General features: G+C 42.9%; 1 protein-coding gene across 8 annotated transcripts in view; it reads right to left on the bottom strand.

Moving 5' to 3' along the window:
• Nucleotides 1-21,847, bottom strand: part of MEF2A (myocyte enhancer factor 2A) — a 455,794-nt gene that overhangs the window by 43,571 nt on the left and 390,376 nt on the right. For all 8 annotated transcript variants that reach the window (XM_069222772.1, XM_069222774.1, XM_069222773.1 and 5 more), the window contains one exon: nucleotides 17,446-17,572. In XM_069222772.1, coding sequence (XP_069078873.1) covers nucleotides 17,446-17,572 — 127 coding nt within the window. The remainder of the gene's footprint in view (nucleotides 1-17,445; nucleotides 17,573-21,847) is intronic.

Genomic DNA, 21,847 nt, shown 5'->3' with positions numbered 1-21,847 from the left:
CACTCTCTCCAAGTATCGCCGGAGCAGATTCTGCCATATCTCCTTTCATTGGCTCAGTCAGGTTTAGTTAATTCCTCAATTAAAGTGCACTGGGCTGCAATTTCCAGATACACACGTACAGAGCATTCTCCCTCCTTGTGCTCCAACAGGATCGTAAAGCAATTTATGAAAGGACTGTTCACAGTCTTCCTCCAGTAAGGGCTTCTCCACCTGAATGGCACCTGTATATGGTCCTATCTCAGCTAATGAAACAGCCTTTCAAATCCCTACACAGAACAGACATCAAGTGGCTTACCTGGAAGATTGCTCTACTCTTGGCTCTGACATCCACCAGAATGGTTAGCGAGGTTCTGGCTTTTACAGCTCAAGAACCTGTAATGCTGTAATTCTCGGTACCAATCCAAGGTTCATCCCTAAGGTGCCCTTGGATTTTCATCTAAATTAGCCTATTACATAGAGGACTTTCTTACCAAATCCAACATCATCGGCAAAAAGATCGTTGCACATGCTGGATCTCAAAAGGTGCCTCAAGTTTTACTTGCATTGCACAAAACATATCAAAACAACAACTCAGCTGCTGGTCGCCTATGGTCATATTCACAAAGGGGCCCTGGCCACTAAGGCAACCATTGCTCTATGGATTTCAGCTGCAATCCAGTCCTGCCACTCAAAGACAAGGAAGCCTTTGTCAAATAAAGTCAAGATGCACTCACCCAGAGCAGTGTCCATATCAGCTGCTTTGTTTGCTGAAGTGCCGCTGGAAAAGATATGTCAAGCTGCAATGCGGAACAGCATTCATTCCTTTGCGCAGCGCTACTGTTTGGAATCAACTCCGCACAGTGATGCAGTTGTGGGTCAAGCAGTCCTTTTTTAACTATTTTAGTAAGGTGAGCCTCCACTGATTTTATGTGCTCGTCTAATTTCATACGTTTCTTGTATAACTATAGCTTTGTTGAACTACCATACGTAGATTTATTGCCCACCATCTGCACATGTATATATATATGATGAACGTTTTTTCTTCGTACAGTAACCGCTTGCTACTCTGATGCAAGCATGTGAATCTATGAAAGATCCAATACTGGAGAAGAAAGTGAGTTACTTACCTGTAACTTCAGTTCTCCAGTATTGATATCTTTCATAGATTCATATGCGAACGACCCTCCTCCCCATAGAAGCTTACCTAGATTTGGATGACACCCTTGTGCTGGAAAATCTGAGAGAATGGAACCTACTGCATGAGGGTTCTAAAGGGAGCTGTTGCCTGATTGGCTGGACTTTGGATTATTTTTAATGATGTGAATAAGCTATTAAAGTGAAATCCCTTCACACTATTTTTATGAAGACATTATACACTGCCATTTTGACGACTTGGAATGATTCAAGCATGTGCATCTATGGAAGATAACAATACTGGAGAACTGAAGTTACAGGTAAATAACTTATTTTCATACACAGAAACTGCAAGGTATCTGCATTAAGGTCTGGGAGGGGCAGCTGCGCTAAACGTGAAGTATAAATCTGTGGTTAATTAGATGGACCCTTGTCTGTAAAGGATTATCACTCATTGCTACTGTCTCCACTACACAAGCCCCTTGGCCCAGTGGCAGCTTGAATTCAACTTTCTGCTGGTAAGCGGTAAACGTCTTAGCCGTTACATGAGAATATAGAGACCCGCCTTTGGGACCCCCTTACTGTGTATCCGTTTTGTTGTTTAAATTATCCCTTTATCTGTTGTGTGTGCGGCTAGAGTGCATGAGTGTGCCTGCAGTTGAATCCTGGGTGCCCTTAGAAACAAGCGAAGCTTGACTGGTTAGTTCCTGGCAGGTGTAAGTAAACACCAAAGTACCTGAGTGATGCTGTGAGGAAAACAGAAGCAAACTAACGATATAGGCTGTTTCCCAATTCCTGTGTGTGCCTGCTGAAGTACTTGTGCCTAGAAAGTGAGGCTAGACATTCTCTGTTTACCCTGGATGTACAGCAGAGGCACATATGTGGCAAGAGCTCAATGTGGTATATGCACGAAACATCTGTGGCCATGTGCACGCCTTCTGTTGGTGGTGCCAGCATGGGGCAACTTTGAAAGGATGTTTTTGCTGACAGTCTACTGTAGGAATACAAGTGGACCGCATGGAGCAATGTGAATTGTAGGCAAATAAGTCCTGTCCATTCAAATCAGCCAGTAACTTTGTAAATTAACTAATCCACACAATAGATGCAGTCAGTGATGGATCATTCTGTTGTTTTAACTAGTCGCAAAGAGTGGCCAAATTCACCTTACCATATCAATGGTGGCTATGTTTGTGTTTTACTTATGCCTAAAGGGAGAAAGGGCAATGTGTGCCTAGGTTTTTTTAGGATACTGCTACAAATGCCTTCATTTAGGTGTTCCAATGAGGTCTTAAAACCTTTAAAAATGTGATTTTTCCATCTAAGAAAAATGCCGGTAAAGCTGAGCTGCATGTATAGCAGGAGTAGCTACCAGAGTTTTTAATAATGAAATGTGATATACTTATTGATTGCTTGCCCTATACTAGATTCCACGCTTGTGCCATAATCACAACAATTTCTTTTAAATGTGTCAATGAATTTCCAAGTAGCTACTTTACAAATTTCAGCTGGCGGGATGTTTCTTTACCAGAACATAGTTGCTGCTTTTCCTCTGGTGGACCGGGTCTTACTGGTAGGAGTTTACCGGCAAATTAATAAAAGGAGAAGGTGCAAGAAACAACCCAAAGTGAACTTTGTTTTGAGGTTGCCCAGCCTGCATATTTTGTACCAAAGTTAATAAACAGTCATTTTAATTTTCGCATTGTCTTGGTTTTTTGTCCGGATAGAAACTGAAAATTGTCATGGCATCTACTGAGTGGAGAGAGTTCAGCTGATTTAGCTGCATTACAGAAAAGAGTAGCAACAGATTAGTTAGTAAGGAGTTCTGATAATCCACAAGATAAAAAAAAAGACAAGTCATCATGATTACCCTATTAAGATGGAATACCGTATATGATTTCGAGCTTACAGCTCACTAACTGCAGGCATAAGTGATGGGGACTACAGAGCCACAATGCACTGCAGCATTTGTAGATGGCTTTGAAAGGGCTACCCACTAATTTGAAAAGCACTTGCTTGGAGTTCAAGAGGCAATGATGCCCTTTTTGGCAGAAGTAGTTTAAGCCTTCAAGAACATTTGTAATTACTCTGATTTTAAAAGAAAGGACGCTTGATCAGGCTCCTTTTCTCTGTGCTGTTATTGCTGCATGGTGGACTTTTAATGTGAATAACTGTAGCTTAGAACAACTGGCTACAAGAAGTAGATGGAACTATCACTTCTTGGAAGGTGGGATTTAAGCCATGTTGTCAGCAAACACAACAAAATATTTTCCACATCAAAGAACAAGATCACCTCCTTGTTGAAGGTCCCTTTGCTTATTTTAGAATGTTCATACAAGACCGTGGCATTTTTAAATGAACGTATGCTCTAATTTCTGCCATGTTACTGAAGCTCAAATATGTCCGGTTCAGATGGAATAAGTGACCCTGTTCCAAGGTCAACAAGGAGGATTGTATTGAAGTTTCGTGTGTGTGGTTCCAGTGAAATTTGCAATATGTCTGTGAACCACCACTGCCTGGTCATTCAGAGAGACATTCAAGATCAATGCTGCGTTCCTCAGTGAACTTGGCCTCCTTTTCCTGGGGATGAAGCTTGGGCATTTGGGGGTTCAAGCAGTGCCGAACAGGCCAACTTCAAGGGCCCTAGTCTAAGAAGAGATCTTGAAGAAACTTGCTGTTTATCATGCATTTGTGGATTTCTTCAAAGAGCCTGCTGAGTATATCTGCGTGTTGAACTTCATTTTATTTATTTTTATTAAAGCGTTTTTATAGGTACAATAAGATATTTGCAACCATAACAGTAGCTTGGCTGTTATTACAAAGCACAGTAAACTCAAGTTCGCAGCAGAACACAGTTAGAAAATGCACTATGCGACCTAAGGCCATACTATCTCACAGAAAAACACATCATGGACTACATCTAACTAGCAGTGAGCGGGATATCAGGCAAGATCATCGAGTTATGACCATTAGTCATTGAAGGTTATTGAGTAAAGAGCCCGGTAGTGGGGTTGTCTGAAGTAGGAGTTTGTCCACGCAAAGTGGTGCACAAATTTCACAGGCTTAGACTTAGCAGGCAAAACTGTGGCAAAGAGTTCCGCATTAATACTGTGAGTCACCACATAGATGAGCAAACTGCCTTTCGTAGGCAGCAGACGCTTAACTCCACTTCTTGTTTTGCAAATAGTAAAAGTTTCACCACCCGCCACAGTGTTGGCTTTGGTAGCTTAGCGGTGTACCCGATCACCACCGCTTCGGGGGTGGCAGGGATCTGGTATCCAAAAATGCAGGAAATTTCCGCCAACACCGTTGTCCAAAAGGCAGCAACTGTGCTGCACTTCCACACTAGGTGGAGAAACGCTACATGCGGTTGCTGAATTCGGAGACGTGTGTGTGGTGTAAAAGTGTCCAATCAATGCAGTTTTGCAAGGTGATAGTAGTCTGTGTAGAAATTCAAGGTGTAAATGTTTATGTCTACAGTTCATAGATATTGTTTCCAGCTGGGGACAGCAGTATGCCCAATTTGCATAATGCCCCTAAATCCCCTAAGTTGTTTTCCCATTGAATCATGGCTGGAATCTGACCCAGTTGGCGTGCACATTCAGTGTGAAATTATAAATATATTAAACACCCCCCCCCCCTTTTGAGTCTAAGTTCTTCTATAAGATGAGTGAGAGGGAAAACATTCTGCTAGTTCCGACGGGAACTCCAGGAGGTAGGTCTCAGGTGCGTGAGTGACAGAGTCTGTGGTACATAAAAATGCCCAGCATACTAGCTCCTACCACCACGCTGGTATCAACATCCGAGACATGGCCTAGAGACACCACTATACCTGAGTGAATCAACGTAGAATTCACAAAATATGGTACATAGTAGAAAAAGATCATATATACATAGTTACAACAGTGAGTACATAAGTCATTCGTAATATAAGGAATATTCTAAAGTAAATATTTTAGTCTGTTTCATCACAATAGTGCAATAAACTGTTACTTGGTGTATTAGCACCTGAAGATGAAGGCACTCATATCCACATTTAGAAAACATATAGCATACATTAAAAACAAAAAATGCATGAAAACAAAGACCATGGCAGACTCCAGGCTAAAACAGGGATACTTATGTCGGGTACAGTCTTCAAATTCAATAAACAAAATGGGGCTGTAGTTCTTAATTTTGAGATGAGTCCACAAATGAGGTGGTTAAGCGGAGAAAACACACAGGGACTACACTACCGATCACTTGTTTTAAATAAAAGTCGCAAGTATATTTGAATGACATTTCAGCTTAGATAACTCCGCCAAAAAAAAAAAGGTGTTGATGCATTTCGGCCCCTCTCAAATATGGGCCCTCCTTAGGGCCATGGAAGAGTGAAGTACCTAGTAAACACACAATGTATATACAATAATTATAATTAACAATTAAAAACATGGCCCTAGACAATATAGCACCTTGTGACTCTAAACTAAATCAAGTGCGGAAAGCAGCCAGATCAGGCAGAGCCAGAGAACAAAGTGCTGTTCAAGTAAGTGTTTGAGAAAGCCAGCCAAGATATACTGGGCCTCTCTTATATCGTTAGCACCAAACTAGTCGTGTTAGCACGCATTCATCTTGCAACTAGAGAGTCATCAAGTACCAGCCCTACTGTGAATTGTGGCAGTGGTTTACTACCATCGCCACGTGAGGATCATTGAGAAGTGCATATCTACAAAAAAAAGACTCTGAAGATGGCAAATCACATACTACCTTAAAGCAATTTAGAGAGAGATTCGGGAAGTAATGTGTCAGGGTACACTATGGTAGGATTCGTCATAACCCCTTCATGCTGAAAACATTCACACTAGCATGGGGCACGGAAGTGGCACGCCTGTGTTCGCTTCGAGCAAACTAAATTTTATTGAATTAATTGATCGGGCGTGGCAGAGGCGCTGCAGTTCAAAGCAGCAGCTCGGACACCGTGGTCTGAAAAATCAGCAATAATGGGTGATTAAGCCAGAAGCTAAACAAACCTGCCTTGCCTAGCAGGAGACCAACTGGGGGAGTAGTGACTTTCCCGTTATATGGTGGAAGTTTTCTGTGCCATGTAAGAAAAGGTATCCAAGCTGAGCCCTACTTACTTCTGGTCCGTGGGAGTCTATTCCCTGCCAAAGGGGCAAGTGTATGCATGAGCTGGGGGGCAGGTTAAAAAAATACTTGTGCTATCATGTGACATCTGAGTAAAAGGCTTTCCTGAATGGGAAAACGTCGGCCATTTTGAAAGATGGAAGCATCTATCAAGTGCATGTGAGTCTCCTAGAGCAAGTCAATTTGCTGTTTTATTGCTTTTAACTGTTTGCTATTTTAATACTTAATGCTCAAAAACCCCTTCTTTTAAAATCTGTGGCACTTCTTTTGGCCAGGTTTCCTGTGGCAGGGGTCAGGTCTGTCAGAGCCCGCCCTCCCTCCATTAGTGAGCCGCTAATTTTTATTTTTTGGAACCACGTACCAGGTCAAAAATGCTCCTACGTCGGCACCGGCACGTTTGTTGGGTCGGATGCGGCCGTGAAGCGGACGTGCGCAGCGGCGTGCCTAAGGAAAGCCCGTCTGCATCCCACCGGGGCCAGAGGCTGGGGATTCTGCTCCACTTCAGGCGATTCCAAGGCGAATCTCCTATGCATCCCACACCCTCCACTCCTTAGCAGCAGCTCCGTTATGCAAACATTTGAGACCATAGGCCTCATATAATAGTACAGAGAGGGTATGTGAATTTTGCGGTTGGGCACCTCTGACCTCATCTGCTTGCAAGCCGCTACAAGGAGTTAGTAAAAGGCTTCTCTTGAATAGGGCTAACTCCAGGAACCCTTTGGTTTGTGCTTTGATGAATGTGCAGTCCCTGCCCAAACACAAGGTAGAAATTGAAGACTTGATTGATTATCACAAGTTGGATTGTCTCTTTATTACAGAATCCTGGGCCAAGGCCGACTCCAATCCAGATTTCATTGCAGCGACTCCTTTTTCAGACTGGATAGATCTACGGGCAGAGGGGGTGGGCTTGCGATTATCTGCAGGTCTTATTTTACTTGTCAGTGGGAGCTCGCAAATCCATCACTGAAGACTTGCGAGGGCTTGTATTTTAAAATTCGGTAGAATAATCGTATTCTTCTTGAGGGACTCCTGATCTATAGACCCCCAGGCCCTCATGCTACTTTCTTGCAAGACTGGCCTAATTTAATTGAGCCACTGGCGATCTCCACAAATTGTATTACTTTGGCGGGGATTTTAATCTCCATTTTGATGAGTCAACACCCATATTAAGGACTTGGTTAATTTCATGGCAACTTTTGATTGGGATCTCATAGTCACCTCGGCCACTCATTCGGCTGGCCGCATTTTAGATGGGATCTTTGCCTGCCCTGAAGATCAAGTGACGGTAACAAACATCCCTCTGGAGTGGTCTGATCACCACCTTTTAATTTTTAGATGCAGAAATTCACATCCTGGTCAACATATGAGGATGAAACGCAATTCCCCAAGTCACTGGAGCAAGATTACAACGGATCAGTTAAGCCCAGCCTTAACTGCTGGGTGGGAAGCTGCAGGTAGCTTCCGTATGTCTGCTTTAGACGGCTTTCATTTTGGCATTAATTCCGCTTTGAATCAACTTGCTCCAGTGGTGATGAGGACTTCGTCAGTTAACAAAAAAAAAACAGCTGTCCTTGGCTCAATAGGAACCTTAAGCTTTTAGAAAGGAGATATCGCCAACAAGAAAGGAGATGGAAGCTAACTCCCAATTCAGTGGAGAAGGATAAGTTGAGAATAGTCCAGAAGGTCTATAAAGATGCTTGCTTTGAGGCCAAGTCAGACTATTTTACTGCTAGGATTAAAAATGCATCCAACATCCCCAGAGAATTATTTAAGGTGGTTTGGTCCTTGACTACACCCCCTCTTTCCACTGTGGTGGAGAACTTGCAGGAATTTTGCAATAAAGTGGCATCTTTTTTTTAATCCAAAATCCTACAAATTTACTCAAACTATTCGCACTCTGTTGAGATGCAATGTCCTTCCAATGTCTTGAATTCCACTTCAAACATCGACATTCCACTGCTTACGGATTTTCAGCCATTACTGCCTGACAGGATCACAGAACTTCTAATGGGAATTAAGTCAGGCTCCCCAAATGATCCATGTCCACCCTATATTCGACAGATGGTTCCTGAATTAGTTGCGTTGGCGCTTGTGCCAATCTTTCAGGAGGTGCTATCTTCTGGAGTCTTCCCATCATCTTGGAGGAAAGCAACCGTCATCCCTCTGAGAAAGAAACCGGACCGAGCATCACATGATCTGAACCACCTAAGACCGATTTCCCTACTTCCCATGTTGGCTAAATATTTTGAGAAACATATTAACCACGAGCTATCTACTTTTCTTCATCATGAAGGTAGCTTAGATCGGTCTCAACATGGATTCCGGAAGGCCCATAGTACCGAATCAGAGCTTCTGACAACCTCCGACGCAGGTTGTTTGACTAGGGACAGGGTGCAGTATTGGTCCTGTTGGTTCTTTCTACTGCATTTGATACAATTTCTCCTCAGATTATGGTATCTCGACTATCAATCAGGGATTAGAGATTCTGCCCTTAAGATTTTGGAATCCTTTCTAGGTGATAGACCGATTACAGTGAGCTAGGCCGACTTTAAGGCTCCTGCCTTTTTTCTGCCATGTGGGGTCCCTCAGGGCTCAGATCTCAGCCCTACTCTGTTTAATGTTTATGTTGCCCCTTTGGCCAAACTGATCCGTTCATACGGCTTTATATCTACGTCTTATGCGGATGACACCCAACTGATCATTTCTGTGTCCAGGAACAACTGGGAGGAAGAGGCTGATCAGTTTTGGAACCCTATGCGTGAGATCAATCGCTGGATGGGTCAGAATTGGCTAAAGCTTAACAGTAACAAAACAGAAATTGTGCTTTTCGGATCCAGCAATGAGGTGTGGAATTTCCGATGGTGGCCTTCGGAGTGTGGGGAGCTCCCCTCCCCTATCACTGCCACCAAAAATTTGGGAGTCATCTTCGATAATTGTCTATGTTTTAGGCCTCAAGTAAACGCCATGGTCAAAACTAGCTATTGGACCTTAAAAACATTGAGGAAAATCCTGCTGTTTCTGCAGCAGGAGGAGAGTGTGACTGTCATTCTGGCTCTGGTTATGTCAAGACTGGATTATGGTAACTCTCTGCTGCTGGATCTGGATAAAATGTCATTGAGTAAGCTCCAATTGATTCAAAATAATGCGGCCCGATTTATTTTGGATCTCCCTCGCTCGGCTTCTGCCAGCAACAGCCTAAAATGACTTCACTGGCTTCCGGTCGCAAAGCGGATCATATTTAAAACTCTATGCTTAACGTTCGAGGCGGTACATGGAGGAGGAGATTACTTAGCAGCTAGACTACAGTGGTACAGCCCTTGTCGGGAACTTAGATCTAAAATACTCACTTGATTCATGTCTGTTGCACTCGTAGGGCAAGATGGGGACACAAAGCTTTCACAGTTGCGGTGGCTAAGCACTGGAATTCGCTCCCTTGGGACATTAGGAAGGAGGATAACTTTCTGACTTTCAGGAGGTTGGTGAAAACCGTCTGTTTCCTCGTTAATTGGTCTGGCTCTGCATCTGGGTGTCTCTTCGGACTCATACTGTAGTCTTTTTAGCGCTTCGATGCTAAGGCCGGAATGCGCTTTAGATATACTTAAAGACAAGTGAAACGCTGGGATAAGTACACCTCGATTGGTCTTAGCAGGACCGTCATCCATCTAGAAGTACATGTGCTTGTATACATTTCTGGAAAAAATAAGTCCTGAATTTATGTAAGGATCAGTGACTCCTGAGCTTATGCGAAATGTAGAATGACCAAGGCAAGGCTGAAGCTGGACAATGACAGAAAGCAGAGGAACAATCTACGTTCCAAAGAAAGTATATGAAATCTTTTGTTCAGGTAAGTGCACAGTGCCAAGAAGCAATCTAGGTTACTAAAAGAATATATATACAAAACTATGTAGAGAAAGTTTGCTCAGACAAGTCCCATGTGCCATTTTCTCAATATAATAGTCCATTTTACTAATCAAAGCAATTACAATGCATTTATGAAGCATTTACATAAAACTAATCTGAAGTACAATTATTTATTTTTGACAGTCCCCCATAGGATTCAGGTTGTGCATTCTTTTGGATACTCTATAGAATTGATAATTCTTACCATCTGTCCATGAACGCTGTGCAAAGCTAATAAAAGTGTGTGTGTATTTAAGAGACATGTGAGGGGAAGCCGGCATGAACTTAAACCAGGGACCACATTTCGTCCAAATCAATAAGCCCGTGGCGAGCTGTCCCATATCTCTCAATCAACTTAGCCTCCATTCTGTCTAGGACAGTAGAGATTGCTGGCCCTCTGTTATTTGGCTGTGCTACAAAGAGTACTCACCACCATATATCATCTTCTGTATGCATGTGTTCTGTGAAATGCTCTACCAAGGGAGCTCTGCACACTAAGCATCTATCTGTTCCTTGATCAGAACTGGAGTATGCACGACATCACTGGCTTCATTATTTGTCCTATGTATGTTGATGTGCAGGGACATCTGATGCAATACAACTCATTTTTGGTGTTGCAATTCGAAAATTTAAATTGCTGGTGCGATTTACAATTTACGGTAATTGTCTTAGTTTTACTGGTAATTTGACACGCTGTACAATTGTTGCATTTGTAATGTCCACTGAGGGGGGTAGTTCAATCATTTCTCTAAGGCCTTGCTTCCTTTCAGTTGGAAGGGCTGTGCTGTCTGGACTCAATGGTCTCGCAAATTCCAACCCTTTCTAAATGAGAACAATGGTTTTGGGATCCCTACTGGGGTCAAGAGTTTCAAATTTCTTTCAATGATGGACCTAACTTTGTGAACCTTGGGGTTTTTTCTGATGACATGTTAAGGGGTGTCTTTTACATTTTTTTTTTTGATGCACAAACAGTGTTTCTCTACGTGTAAACCGAGCCCGCGCATATTCTGCTTTAACGAGTTTTTCTGGTATCCTGTGTTGATCAGTTTGTTTATTAATTTATCAGCGTTTTCAAAGTAGTCCTCCCTGTTCATGCAATTTCTCAGAATGCGGTGTAACTGCCCCATAAGGTAAATTTTCTTTCAGGGACCAGGGGTGGCCACTTGAAAAGTGCAGTAAGGTGTTCCGGTTAGAAGGCTTTGTATATAAGCTAACATATAATTCCATCTTTTCCAAATAACCATAAACCTAGGAAATTGACTTTTCTGGTGTTGCAGTGCATAGTGAGCTTTAGATCAGGTGTAAGGTGGTTGAGCCACTCCTGGAAGCCTATCAGAATAGATTTCTCACCTTCCCATATCATAAAGACATCACCCCACGGACCAGAAGCAAGTTGGGCTCAGCTTGGATGCCTTTTCCTACGTGACACACAAATCTTCCACCACATAACGGGTAACTCACTACTCACCTGTTTTGTCTCCCACTACGTAAGGCATGTTTTTTTTTTCCAGCCTCCGGCTTAGGCCCCATTATTGCTGTTTTTTTTTTTTTTTTTAGACCTCAACAGCTGCCATATAGACCGAGCCGCTGCTTTAAACAGCAACGCCTCTGCCACGCCTGGTCAATTAATTCAATCAAATTTAGTTTGCTTGAAGCGGACACAGGCTTGTGCCGCGTCCGTGCCCCCAAGCTAGCGTGAACGCTTTCAACGCAAAGAAGGGGTTATGACAAATCCTGCCATTGTGTACACTGACACGTTACTTAGCAAAGCTCTTTACATTGCTTTACGATAGTATGTGATTTGCTATCTTCAGGGTCTGCTTTCTTCTTGTCTACATGCACATAAAGGTAGAGTAGATAAGCACTTCTCAATGATCCTCACCTGGTGATGGTAGCGAACCACTAGCACAATTGACTGGCACTTGACTCCCAAGTTGGGTGCTAATGATACAAGAGAGGCTTGGTACATTTTGGCTGGCTTTCTCAAACACTCATTTGAACGTCACTTTTTTGCTCTGGCTCTGCTCATTCTGGTTGCTTTCTGCTCTTGATTTGATTTCGAGTCACAAGGTGCTATAGTGTGAAGTGCCATGTTTTTAATAATTATTTTATGTATATACATTAAGGGTTTACTAGGTACTTCACTCTTCCACGGTCCTGAGGAGCCCTGTATTTGAGAGGTGCCGAAACGCATCAACTTTTTCGGAAAAGTTACCTAAACTGAAATGACATTCAAATATATTTGGGACTGGGAGTGGGTGGTAGTGTTGTCCCTTTGTTTTTTCCCTGCTAAACTACCTCCTTTGTGGAGTGATCTCAAAATTAAGGATTACAGCTACAATGTGTTCACTGAATTGGAAGACTGGAGTAAGAATGCACCTGACATAAGTATCACTGTTTTAGCCAGAAGTCTGGTATGGTCTTTGTTTTCATGTATTTGTGGTTTTTAATGTATGTTATATGTTTTCTAGATATGTATATGAATACCTTCCACTCCAGGTGCTAACACACCAAGCAACAGTTTGTTGCTCTATTGTGATTAAACAGAATAAAATATTTTCTTCAGAATATTCCTTACATTACTAGTGACTAATTTATGTACTCACTGTTGTAACTATCTATATATGATCTTTGCCTACTATATACGATATTTTGGGTATCCTACCACCACGCTAGGCATTGATTTTTTTCAGGTCACCTCATGACCATTTGCTTAATAATTTTTCCTGCCTTGTTTAGGTTTGCTATTCTATTCAAGTGATCTGGGACATTTCTATCCTTTTGGCTGCATTCGTGAATATATGTATTGTAGGTAGTGACCTTACACAATTGAAGTAAGAGTATCTTGTACATTATTGCAGACGCGAGTCACTATTATTTGGAGGTTGCAGCATTTTCTCTACTGTGTGGTTCCCGCTTGAAAGGTTACTCTATACAGTTTAGAGTGGTTTGCACAGGATGTATGTCATTCTATTGTGATTTTTGGGATACTTTTGGTTTGTATTCCACTGTATGGTTTCAGGAGTGAGGTGGCGGCTTTCCTCCCCTTGTGATTTAGTCTCTCCATCTCCTAGATGCAACCTTGGGGGTGAATTGTAGGCTGATTCGCTTCATGATTTTATTGACGGCATAATTAATAATATTACTGTTTTTATCTGATTTTAATTACTGATTGTTATGTTCTCTATGTGGCGTCTATTTGATAGAAGGGGTCTAGGAAGTATTTTTACTATCAACACACTGTCCTGAAGATGGCCTTAAGTGCTTTAAAGCCTGGAGACAGAAACGTTGACTGATTAACCACCACAATTGCCATGGAATGGACTTATTTTTATTTTAAAAAATCTATTTAAATGAAATAACTTACAAGAAATTATTGATGAGGGGTTCGACGGTTGCCCTGGCTGTCTCGGCTCACTCTATAGGAAACCTGCAATTAACAAGATTATTAATTGACAGGGGGCTAGTGGTGCTATGTTGACCCAATTTATGTGTTGATTGGGGCTAATTAATTAAAAACTGTTTTTGACTACTGAAAAGGACCACACCTAACAGTGATTCATACTTGATGTATGTAATGTGGTGTAAAATATTTTTGTGTGAGTTTGGATGGTTTGACAACACAAAATCCTTCGAAGTGAATGACTAAGTTCAAATAGTTTTCTGCCTTCACAGGGTACTTGCTTGTATACATTTTACCCAGTTCCTTGGGGGATTATTGGGTCACCCTATTCTGTATTACTGCTCCCTGGGAAGGCACAGGGCCACATCTCTGTCCCGATAGATCAGGAGGCGCACTATGATTGGTTACAGTGGGGTGCCAGGAAGCAGTTGAGAGGCAATTGATTGGTGGACGTGCCGACCATGAACATACTGGTTAAGTTGTCCAGAGAGACCAAATTAGTTCTAGTAAGAGATTCTCCACAAATAGTTCCATCCTGGTCGTGCTGGTGGTTCAAGCAATGCCCATAGTTCTGAGGATGCTGTGATGCGATCGTGCCTCGAGCACTGCCTATAGTCCTTGCTCCATCCCCTGCATCCTAGTTTAGTGTCTTCATTCTGGTTCTCCAATTCCGAGATAGAACGCTCTACCCTATCTAGATGTGTGGTGAGTGTCCAGTCGTTCAGTGAGCCTGTCTAGTTGTGTGGTTGTGATATCCAGCCTCCCATCACTAGCCGCAATACTCACAATCAGTTTAAGCAATAGGCGTGTAGTATATGTTTCATGGGTGCTGATGCCATGCCATCCTGTGAAGATTGTGTCTCTTGTCGATCTTCGAGGCATTGCACTGGTCAAAAGATAGTTACATTTGCCGCTGATTAGACTTGCCCAACGTGGAGCACTGTTCTGTGGTTGACTGCAAGGGTGCAAATATCCACTGGAGCAAGGCTAGGAAGAGAAGAGGTGTAGCATGGCATACCATTGTTACTCACCTAAGTACATAATGTGGGTAATCCAAGCAATACGATGTGAGGTGCCTTTGAGGCACAGCCAGCAGACAAGAGCATTGTGGGGAGTGGCCCTACCACAAGGGACAGTGTCAACAATGAACAGATGGTAGTGGCAGACCGGGCCAACACTTCAGAGTCACAGGCAGTCATAACTTGTGGTCAGTAAATGTGTGTGGAGCCTGTGGCAATGGCGAAGTGGGAGCAGTTGGCAGCCACGGGAAAGCACATGCAGGTGAGGCCCTCCCAAGAGCCCCCCAGCATTCTGCAGTGATTCCAGTGCAGAGCCAGCAGGTGAAAGCACCATGGGTGAGGCCCAGGTACAGGGGGCAGCAGTGACCGCGCCAGGCAAAGGGCATTGGCTGGCCAGTGCATCAGACTCTCAGGCAGTCGCAACATATAATCAGTGGGTCTATGCTAGGCCCATAGCGGCAGGAGCTGTTGGCAGTCTCTGGGGGTTGGTGTGTGGCCTCATTTGCAGTAAGCCGTAAGTAGACATCCAGCACTTAACTTGGGTCAGGAACCTTCAAGTGTGTTGAGCAGCGGAGGAGGAAGGCAGAGTTCACCGTCAGCCACGCCAGTCCGTGCTCAGGTGAGTCCAAACTGGTGCATCAATCACAGCAGCTAGGGTAATCCCCGCCACTCGCCAGTAGACTGGGAGGCCCGTGGGTGGCCCCCCAGACAAGCAGGAGCCTGGGAGAAGTAGCCACGGGATCCTCCACTGCCTGCTGATGTAAAGAGCAGCCTGCCATTCGGGCCGAGACTGGGCCGCAGAAGGAGCATCACGCCACACCCACTCAGACAGTCCAGAGGGCGGCTCCGCCGCTCCCACGGCAGCCTCCTACAAGATTAATGGATTAAAAGGTTCCTCTCCACTAATACGCCACGGGCAGGCTGTATGAAGACGAGCAAGAGGGTGCATATATGGGTAGGAGGTCCAGGAATGTCTGATCAAAGTTCTGGATTGCTGGAGAGCCATGCTTAAGTGACCATCTTGATACATGGCAGGCCACGCCCACCCACTGAACTCCTTTAATTGACAAGTTCCTAGCTAAGAACCATGTCTAAACTTTCTGCTCCTCCCGGTAGTGGTAATGATCTGGTGACAATTTTGATTAGTGCACTGTAGAGGTGTCGTCTGCACTAGAATTTGATCCATTGATACAGAGCTGGAAAACTTACAGTAGGATACCATGTTTATGTAATGCTCAGTAGACAAAGGGCATCAGTAGCACGCATCCCACTAAGAAAGATAAGAGGACCGTTTGAAGCCAGTCCACCGCATTTGTGGGAAAAAGCGTCAAAGGGTAAACAGAGCTAAAGTCCAAATCAATGCTTTAGTACAGTTGCTCTTGTAAGTGACAAATTACCTTTAATTAATCAATCAGTCATTTGTACAGCGTGCTTTCACGCCTGGGGGTATCTGGGCCCTAGGGTGCAATGTCTTTGTGGAAGAGCCAGGTCTTGAGTCACTTCCTGAAGTCTGCCAGTGAGGGTACAGTTCGGAGGGGAAGGGGTAGGTCGTTTCAGGCCTTGGTGGCAATGTAAGAAAAAGAGCAGCTGCGCCACATTCTGGGTGTGCGTGCGAGGACCAGAGAGGAAGAGTGCAGGTGTCTGGTGGGTTGGTGGAAGTGTAGACAGTGGTTGATGTAGTCCAGTCCTTGATCGTGTAGGGCTTTGTAGGCATGCGTCAGTAGCTTGAAATTACATCCTATCTGAATGGAGAACCAGTGGAGGGTGATGAGGGTGCGCCTGAGAAGGTCAAGGATGAGTTTGGCAGCAGTGTTCTGTATTGTCTGGAGCCTCTTTAGTAGCTGGGAGGATATGCCAGCGTAGAAAACATTGCTGTAGTCAAGGTGGCTAGTGACGAGGGCCTGGGTGACAGTTTTTCTGGTATTGGCTGTGATCCATCGAAAGATTCTGAAGAGCATCCGGAGGGTGTGGAAGCAAGAGGAGGAAACTGCGTTGATCTACCGCTTCATGGTCAGCTCACTGTCGAGGATAATACCAAGGTTGCGAGTGAGCGTAGTCTGTAGGAGTGGGAGTGGGAGTGGGCCAGTGTTCAGCTGGCCACCAGCTATGGTCCCAAATGGAGGTGTTTTCCCCTAAGATCAGGACTTTCGTCTTGTTGGAGTTGAGCTTCAGGCAGTTGGTCTTCATCCAGTTGGCTACGGTGGTCATGGTGTTGCAGGAGTTGGTTCTGGTGGTAGAGGGGTCTTCAGTAAGTGAGAGGATCAGTTGGGTATCATCTGTGTAGGAGATGATGTTGAGTCTGTGGGATCTAATGTCGTGAGACAGTGGGGTCATGTAGGTATTTAACAAAGTGAGGCTAGGGGATGAACTGTGGGGTACGCCACAAATGATGCTTTTGGGTGTGGAGGTCAGAGGGGGTAGTCAGACGCTCTAAGTGCGTCCTGTCAGGAAAGAGGTGATCCATTTGAGGGTGGTGTTTTGTATTCTGAAACTGTGGAGTCTGTTGATGAGGGTGTGGTGGGAGACGTGTTGAAAGCAACTGACAGATCAAGGAGGATCAGGGGGACACCACTGTATGCCCTATTATAGGGCATACAGTGGTGTCCCCCTGATCCTATGTTCGGTGTTGCTCCTAGTCTATGCTGTCCTGAAACCCTGCTCTGAGTCTCTATTTAGACAGAAAACAACATTAATACAACAGACAAGTAAAATATTGGAAAAGGGGGGTAACAGACTTTAAACTCATTAAGGCAATGGAGAGGCAAAAAATATCAAGTAATAGACCTGTATCCATAATGTTCTTAAAAATGCAATCTAAGCCACAGTTCAAATATGTGGAACAAAAGTCATGGTCAGCATCCAAGAAGAATACACCTCTAAATCCATTACCAGTGTTGTAAGCAGTAGGCATAGCAGAGTACAGCAGTCCCTGTGGGGGCAGGCTTGGGGTTGTCACGGACACAACGGGAGTCGCAAGAGATTGTGCAGACTGAGACGTGTTTATCCTTTGGGTGTTCTGAAAAAATAAAATCACATTCAACATTCTAGAACAGTAGTAAAATATACCAGAGGTCATGTTATAAAAAAAAGTTGCAATTCTAATACAAAGCAGGATATATTGTAATATTAAAAAAAAAATAGAAGATGAAAAGAAATCAACACTCTTTATAAAATACATTTGTAAACAGTACTGTGGAAAAATGAGGAACCTATTCCACTTTGCATGAATGGAATGGTATTTTGGTATATAGTCAATTTGACAAAATTAAAATGAGGGCCCAAAGAATATATTTAAAACCATAAATGCAACAATAAAAATGTATCACAGGCTTCGTTCAATCGTAATAAAAAAATAACAACTAGATTTCATTTTACGGTCTCATTTGTTAGCTAATTTGACACAAAACGCTTCACTTTCTTTCCCTGAAAGCCGCAGCAGAATCACAGGCTAAATTGAAAAAGACCATAACAAATGTCAGAAATCAAACGTCTTCGACAGAATGGGCTCTCCTACTCTTTCTGGGCAACAGATTACGTAAATCAACGTGTGTTAAACAGAACGTTTCGTAGGCCAGGCTGTTTTCATCAAGGTAAGATACGCAAAACCGAAAGCTTGTAACACTTTGTACATGGTATCACCCCAGAGAGATGTGGTTTAAATGTTTGGGTTAAAAAGTTAATTTAAAAAAAGCAAGGACATCTACCACCATGATCGCTTCTATAAAGAATGTATGAGAACTTGGGTAGGAATAGACGAGTGTTAAAGACCCACACTACAGTTCACGCTAACTGGCGGAAAAACAACTAGTGAAGATGAGCGCTGTACACGCCAAATTCAGCATGGACGTGTTTAACAAGAAGCTGTAATATGCTTGGTATTTATTATATCATTTGTTATTTTTGTTGTTCACATTTTATGCTGTACTGTCGCGTGTCTTGTTGTCTTTTAATATTGTGTTCTCGAACTCACGCAGCATAGCTAAACACTCTGTGTTCGAGTGTTTGAGTCAGCTGTCAGTTTGTGACTGGCTCTCGACTCGGATGGTTGTGCCTTCGCTGTCGTGGGTCCCTACTATATGGATTAAACTTTCCTCTTTGGAGAAAACCACTTGAAGTTTCCAGGATCATTTCTTCATTAAGTTGGAGTGACCTCCTCTCTACAGAAGCATACATTCCCCCTTCCCACCACTCGACCGCAGGGTATGGATAGTTTAAGAGTAGGCCAGAGCTAAATTTATATGCAGCAGACGTTAGTGACATTAGGGAACAATCCTGCAGCCATCTTAAGGTTGCGTTCAAGATTGGCCAAACACAAAGAAAAGAAATGTAATGAGCAAAACGTATTTTAAGTGAGTGTTGGCTATTTACACACGCTCGCTTTCTCGATGCTGCAGACAGCAACGTTAAAAAGTAGTGGGAGGAGAGATATTAATTTTTGTTAGCTACCTATTTCAGAACAATCAATCAATTATACTTTATTTGGTTAAAAAAAATAATCATAAAAGTAGGGCAACCCAAAATACTTGTAAGACTTTTTTTTTTTTTTTTAAAGCCAATAAAATAAATAATAATACATGAAAACAGCATGCTTTTACGACATCGAGTCGTACACTTTAAGGGGCCACGAACATATAAGGGTCACAGTGTCTGCAGAAAAAATAAAGGAGGCCTACATAATCTAAAACTATACATCTTCAACGCTGGTTAAAAAACAAAACAAAAAACTAGTTTATTAGATATAAAAGTTACAAAGCAAAATAAAATGCAAAAGCATCTGGAGAGCAACATTATCACATTGACAGACTGGAACATTTGTCTTCACCGTCTGGCCTAGAGGAAAACAAATTAGACTCCATATAGTACAAAGTGGAAATCCCAACAGTAGTGCTCATTCCCAATGGTTAGATATTCGCTGCAGATACGGTCCAATGCCAGTGGAGGTTAGCAATGGAATAAACTGCCCATTAGTAGTTTTTTTTTTTTTTTAAAAGCTCAACGTAATTCGCCAGGTTTCGTCTGGGGAAAGTACACTTTAGCCAGGACATGTCAGACTTGGTAACGCTTTTGGGGTCGTTAAAAAGGGATGATCTGAACAAACTCAAAAAAGATCTTTTTTGACATAGGCAAGCCAAGGAATAAGTCTGCCCTTATCACAATTCACACATTCCATGATTACTTGCTGATTTAAGGTAGCCTTGGTATTATTCCAGATTGACAGTCTCAGCGGATCAAGTCTACTCAGTCCGCAATACAACTCAAACCAAGCTCCTTTGACAAAATGAGGACAACAAGGGGACTGAGATAATAACCTTCAACAGAAACGATTTAATTATGTCTGGAGGCAACTAGCCATTGTAAACCCACAAGCTCCAAACCATAACTAGCTTCTGGCACACACTGTGCATTATAGATTTTAAGGAAGGAGGCTATTGATTTGCCCCTAATCAAAGGAATTAAATCAAAGAGCACTAACCGGCTGTGAATATTTGGGATGCCTAGCAGTGATATTAGTGTTCCAAGTCCTGGTTGAATCTTAGTAGACTTTCAAATAAGGAAAACTACTCACAACTGACGAAATATTACCATTACAACAAACAGGTCTCAGATTCTGTTTCTTGGCACCACAAGCTATAGTGTGGGAATTAAAGTAGTTAATGTCCATCTCTAGAGTAGACATAAAAAAGGATAATGACTGTGTTGACTGCTTTAGGTTGTGAGGCGTCCAAGCAAATTACACAGCATCATAAGCACAAAGTAATTTTGGAACATAGTTCTTACCCATCTGTGAAACATCATGTCCGCTTTGGACCAATTGATAATTAAGATAATTTACAAATAGGGTGAATAATATAGGTGCTAAAATGCATCGCTGGAGAGCCCCCGTGTAGACTGAACAGTTCAGTACACTCTTCCATTTGGTCCGAAGCAAACCCTAGCTCATAAACTTAAATGAAAAAAATGCAAATAATTAACCAAGGCAGCATCTAGACCCTTATCTGATAGCATATGACACAGTTTAGCCCAATTAACCCATTGAAGGTGGTGAAAAAGTCCATAAAAGCTAGGTACAGCGGACAGTGCCTGGGCTCCACATATTCTATAAGAAGGTGGAGATTCGGGTACTGCTCCACTATACCCAAGCTCTCCAGAAATCCATACTGACAAGAACTCAGAATGTTTTGATGGTAGCCCGAAGATCTAAATTGGTTGATAATCACTCTTACGGGATTTTCTGCCTAAAAATCAATGTGGGAAAAAAAACTAACGAAAGGGATAGCCGTTTTAAAAAAATCAGTACGATTACAGAAGCCCAGAATGCAGGTAGTCTAATCATCCAGGCAATAAAAAAGATTTCTAAGTAAAGGGGTCCGGATATCCAAGCTGCATTTAAATCAACTGGGACCCACTCCGGACCAGGAGCATTGTTGGAGGGTCATTCTCAAAGGGCAGTAATAACTTCCTCCAAGGTAACCCTAATACAAGCATATTGCGCACGTCCAGAAAAAGCACTGTTAATGGCATCATTTTGTACAAAATACTGCCAAAAAACATTGCACCCAACAGTCTGCTGCAATGTGAGGGCTCAATATGGCCTTACTACGAGAGTAAATACCATTACAGTCGACTTTGTACCTTTAAGTTTCTTAGCTTAAAAACAAAAAGCATAAGTTACTGCCACAAATCTCCTTCTTCCTCTCCCCCAAGGGTGTGATTTTAGCTGGCCCCATATCTCCTGATTTCACCCATGTTCCTTGGTCAAGTGTCTCAAGTTACAATTTGCCAAGGAGAATGCAAAGATCAAACCACCTTGGGGGGGTGGGGGTGGGGGGTCTGCTTTTCAGGAGCTATGATTGGTTTTATAAGCGAAACTCTCACCTTAGTACAAATTTCTACAAAAGAACCGACTACAAGTGCGGCAGCCTGTGTTTCAGAGAGACAAAGCTCTCCTAAATTAAATTTATTAGGAGAGTTACTGGGTTGTGGAGCTTTCAAACCAATCTAATATTGTTCTTGGGGTGCATTAAAGCAGTGTATCCAGACCAGTCTGGGATGTGGGCGCCAGGAAAGTCAGACACGGCAAGGGGCTGTAATCCCAGATACACAAATATACGGTCTTTCTTTTATCAATCAGGCTAATCATGGTTCTAGGCAACAAAATATGATTTATGATGGATGTGCAACCACTGCCATAGTAAGTCGGAACAACAAGGTTAGCAACTGAGTTTAATTCCACAACACTAACTGGGTACATCTCCATAATAAAATTACCCAACTCATGGCCTTTTATGTT

Source organism: Pleurodeles waltl, chromosome 3_1 (assembly GCF_031143425.1).
Source record: "Pleurodeles waltl isolate 20211129_DDA chromosome 3_1, aPleWal1.hap1.20221129, whole genome shotgun sequence".
In the NCBI taxonomy this organism is placed as follows: Eukaryota; Metazoa; Chordata; class Amphibia; order Caudata; family Salamandridae; genus Pleurodeles; species Pleurodeles waltl.
This window is presented reverse-complemented; position numbering and strand designations above follow the sequence as displayed.